This window comes from Nematolebias whitei, chromosome 14 (genome assembly GCF_014905685.2).
Source record: "Nematolebias whitei isolate Nwh7 chromosome 14, NemWhi1, whole genome shotgun sequence".
NCBI classification, from domain to species: domain Eukaryota; kingdom Metazoa; phylum Chordata; class Actinopteri; order Cyprinodontiformes; family Rivulidae; genus Nematolebias; species Nematolebias whitei.
Window position 1 is genome coordinate 22194841 of NC_056511.1, and position 4865 is coordinate 22199705.

Here is a 4865-nt window from a genome sequence, read left to right on the forward strand (position 1 = left end):
CACACACACACACACACACACACACACACACACACACACACACACACATACACACACACACACACACGTTTGTCTTTCTGTTTTTACAGGGACTTTGCATTGACTTCCATTTATTTTTCATTCATTTCTATAGCCTAACCCTGACCCTTACTCTAAACCTAACCATCACCAGTACATACCTAACCCATCCACAATTCACACCTTAGTGTTAAACGTAACCCCTAACCCATCAACCACACTTCTTAAAGGGCCCAGGCTTTGGGGCCCATAAGGAGCAGTTGGTCCTCACAATGTAGTATGTGTTCAAAAATGGTCCTCACAAAGCAACACAAATAAGCACACACGGTGAGCTTCAATATAACATTTAAACAGCACATAAAACGGCTGTTAGGACTAAAATTGAGAACATCTTCTTTTCTTCTTAACTTTAGAACTAAGAACATCTGAAACAGCTGAAACAACAACTGCCACAGATCTCTCATCTCTGTGTGTGTTCAGCCTCCATCTGTTCACTTCAATGCGTCATGTAAATAAAAGTATAGTGGGACCCAGAAGGACACATTCTTTCTCAAGGATACAAAATAAACAGACTGTTGGGGTGTGTGGTGGGGGTTGGGGGGGACAGAGTGAAGGAGGCAGGTCTCTGATAACTCGCTCACCAGCAGCAGGAGCTGACCCTCTGCAGTCGATCCCCCTCAGGATGAACCACACGCTGCTGGCAGTGAGACCCGGGAGCCGGCCTACCGGGGAACCTAGCAGCTGCAGAGCCAGGAGCCGAGAAAACCTGCTACATGAAGGGAGTGGGGAGGAGTACTGCTGCGCTGCAAGGTGCTTCAGGTACGTTACTTAACACAACATCAGGTGTCAGTCTGATCACAGAAGTACCTCCAGATGCAGGAAGAGAGCCAACTGCATCATGAAGGACCCCACCACCCAGCACACACACTTCTTGTCCCGCTCCCCTCAGGAAGGAGGTTAAGGAGCATTAAGTTTAAAACCACTGGACTGAAGAACAGCTTCTACCCTGAGGCTGTTAGACTCATGAATCTCTAACCAGAATAATCACTGTGAAAACTCACATCATGTTGCTGCTGATCTGTTTCATGTTGCTGCTGATCTGTATCATGTTGCTCTGTTCATGCATGCTCATCTGCTCACACAGACTCATGTTCGTGCTGTTGTTCAGCGTATTTTTTTAATGCTTTTAGTGCTTAGTGTATATTTAGTTGATGTTTTTCTTAGTTCATATTTTAGATGTTATAACTGTTTTTCTTTGACATTTTATTGGTGGATGTAACTGGGACCCTGGGTGAACATTGGGGAGTGGTGACGCAGAGGCTAGAGAAGTGGGCCTGTGATCGGAAGATCGCCGGTTCAAGCCCCGGCCCCGACAACATAAAAAAAAAATTGTGGGTGGGGTAGATGAAGCACCCACACTTGCCCCCACCCTCATTCGCCCCACTCTGAGCCCATGAGCAAGGCCCTTAACCCCCCATCTGCTCCCTAAACAGGTCTCGCTTGAAAATGAGTTCTCGTGGCTCAATGAGACTACCTGGATAAATAAAGCGTAAATGAATTAAAAAAAAAAATCTTGTTCCACCACATGTACCACATGTGGTGTGTATGACCAATAAAGCTCTCTGACAACTGTCTGTCTGATCACAGTTGTAGAATTGTCTGTGACAGACAGTTCTACAACTGAGATCAGACAGACAGATGTACACCTGGATCAGACAGTGTATGATCCAGGTGTACATCTGTCTGATATCTGGTGTACCACTCTCTGTCTTATATCAGATTCTATGACGGGGCCAACAAAATATTAGAGAGTGAATTGTGTCTTTGTGACAGACTGCTGTCAGCAAACAGAACCGTACGTTTGAAAATTGTTGGATATTGGACAGAAAGTGACTGAAAAGGAGGCAAAGTAAACCTGTCTGTCTTATATCAGGTGTACACCTGTCTGTCCAGCTCGAGGTGAACTGATTACTTGGTTCAACACATGACACCATTTGTCACATTTTTCTTTGGAAAAAACAGTTGTGCAAAAATTTTAAACTAACTTTATTTTTTTATAACTAGCTTCTAGGAAAAAAAACCTCCTCTTAACAATTTAAATAAAATAATTAATAGTTTTCTCAATGATGGGGTGGTCTGTTTTTATGTATGAATTGAACAAAATAGAATAGAATATACTTTATTATCCCCTTGGGGAAATTTATCATGAACTCAGTGGTGTATATTGCATAGTAGCAGCTGCCCAAACAGACAACAAATACACATACAAGTCATACAAACAGCTAAAAAAAGTGTGTGTATGGTGGTGGCCATTTTGAAATTTGTCGTGGGAATCCAATTTTTGACGGGGACCTTTCTTACGTCTAGATGCAGATTAATTCAACCTTTATTTATACAGGTTTGTCACATTGAGTCGCAAGGACTCATTTACAAGAGAGACCTGTTTAGATGGACAGATGGAGGGTATTTCCAGTTCCCCTCAGTTCTATGATGGAGAATAAAAAATATGAGAGCAAATTGTGTCTTTGTGACAGACTGCTGTCAGCAAACAGAACCGTACCTTTGAAAATTGTTGGATATTGGACAGAAAGTCAAAAAGAAAGAAAAAGGAGTCAAAGTAAAAAGTAAAAAACCCTTGCTGTGAACCAGTCTGAAGAAGTCTTGATCTGGACCTGTTTAAAATGTTACTAGAAAGTGTTTGTGTCCTCTGTCTAGCAGACACAGTGGCTCTGAGAGGCAGCTGACCTGTCACTTCAGCAGCACGGTCAAACGGCGCCAGGCCCTGCGTGGTCCAGCCTACATGTTCTCTGCTCCCTCTGTCAGCCTGTCAGAGGTCGAGCAGCGCTTCCTGGAGGCAGCTGAATATGGCAACATACCCGAAGTACGTCGCATGCTGCTCCAGGAGCCCAACCTAAACGTCAATGCCGTGGACTACATGGGACAGAATGCACTGCAGCTGGCCGTGGGCAATGAACATCTGGAGGTGACGGAGCTGCTGCTGGGGAGGGCAGATCTCGCCCGAGTGGGTGATGCCCTCCTTTTAGCCATTAGTAGGTGTTTATTAGTATATGTAGACATAAAGTATATAAAAAAAAACATTGTTTAACAGATCTTTATGATTAAATATCTGACAAACAGGTGTTGCTGTACTCTAGACAACTCAAACCCTTATGTAACACTTACTTACAGTATCTATGACAGAAATATTCAGGTTGTGGTCTGACATTACATTGCAGTAAGCTGAAGTGAGAACATGTCCTACTGGATGCTGCACTGTTAGACAGGGTGTTAGCAAGTGTTCTGTGTTGGTCTTTTAGGTAAAGGCTATGTTCGGATCACCGAAGCTCTGCTAAGTCACATCTCATTTTGTGACCCGCATCGTCTGACAGCGAGTCCGGGCCAAGTCGACATGATGGATGACTTCTATGCTTATGATGAAGATGGAACAAGGTAGAACTGCTATCTAATCCTAACTGATCACGATGTGACCTTTGACATTAATACAATGAAACTTCTACAGTGGTATAGATTGCTACTGTCTAATGTACATGAATCTATTATCACACACATTAAACTTCTATTAAAATGGCAAATTATACACTTAAGTTATTTTTTTTTCACCAGCTTTTATATTAGCAGTTTAATAGGTGTTTAAATCCTTAGATTTGTGCTAAAGTAAGATTCACTTCACATTGTTGTACCCCATTTTTCTCTGTTCACTTCTTGTGTTTTACAAGATCTGCAGCTTTTGTCCAAACTACAGAATTCACTCAGATATGTATTAATTCAATTCAATTCAAAAATACCTTATTAATCCCAAAGGGAAATTAAATGTTGTTGTAACTCGTTATCTTCGTTTCATTGAGATGTTAGATGCTGATGTTAAATGCTGATGGCTGTAGGCAGGAAGGATCCCTTGTAAAGGTCTGTCACACAGCAGATCCAAAGAAAGTGACCGCAGATGCCATCCAATCTGTCCACCCAGACTTGGCTGGCCTCTCGGTTCCCCCAGACTGCAGGACTGCCCAATGCTGGGCAGAACTCCTCCCATCCAGAATGATGACCACTCCTCCCAGCAGCCTGCCAAGCTCCTTGTCGCTGCAGACAGACAGCTGCAGGTGTTGGGGGACGATCTCGGCCCTTCTGCTGTCACGAGCCACATTTCCTACCAATTCCGGGATCTCAGTGGTCAGGCACTCAAGCACAGCTGGCAAGGAGATGGGAATGCATCCATGGAGCCTCCTCTGCAACTCATATGTTATTTGGGGATGTAGCTGAGCTATTATTTGAGCTTTTGAGATGTTAATCAGCTGTTCCTGGTTGTAAAAAATACACCTTGTTGTCATGGATACCCATCATAACAAAAGTCCAAAATTAAAAATGTTTCAGTAAAAAATCCTTCCAGCTGCACAACATCTGATACCAGAGGAAACAATCATCCAAAAAATGTGATTTACATCCAAAAAAAGAGGAATTAAAGTTTCCACAAGCAAAATCTCAGAATGAAAGTAACAGAGCTACTCCAATATGCAGCCACCCCGAGCAGCGCGATTCTACAACATATATATTATACATAATATTATAACTTAAGCTCTTTACCTACTTCACATATGGGGAGAAATATTCTTGGCAGAAACATGGGTGTGCTATGGGGTCTCCAGTTTCTTCTATTGTTGCCAACCTGTACATGGAGGAGGTAGAAAAGAGAGCCTTGACGTCCTTTTCAGGGACACCACCAAGTCATTGGTTCAGGTATGTTGACGACACCTGGGTTAAAATTAAATCTCAGGAAGTCCAACATTTTACTGACCACATCAACTCTGTGGATAAATACATCAAGTTCACAC

At 42.8% G+C, this 4865-nt stretch overlaps 2 protein-coding genes across 2 annotated transcripts in view; both read left to right on the forward strand.

Moving 5' to 3' along the window:
• Window positions 1–700: 700 nt before the first annotated feature.
• Window positions 701–3472, forward strand: LOC119420893 (short transient receptor potential channel 6-like). The gene is made up of 3 exons (XM_037688313.1): window positions 701–837; window positions 2734–3068; window positions 3336–3472. The coding sequence occupies exons 1-3, from the start codon at window positions 701–703 to the stop codon at window positions 3470–3472; spliced, it is 609 nt and encodes a 202-aa protein (XP_037544241.1).
• Window positions 3473–4046: 574 nt separating this feature from the next.
• Window positions 4047–4865, forward strand: part of LOC119420894 (short transient receptor potential channel 6-like) — a 24220-nt gene continuing 23401 nt past the window's right edge. Inside the window, exon 1 of the mRNA XM_037688314.1 lies at window positions 4047–4211. Coding sequence (XP_037544242.1) covers window positions 4047–4211 — 165 coding nt within the window. The remainder of the gene's footprint in view (window positions 4212–4865) is intronic.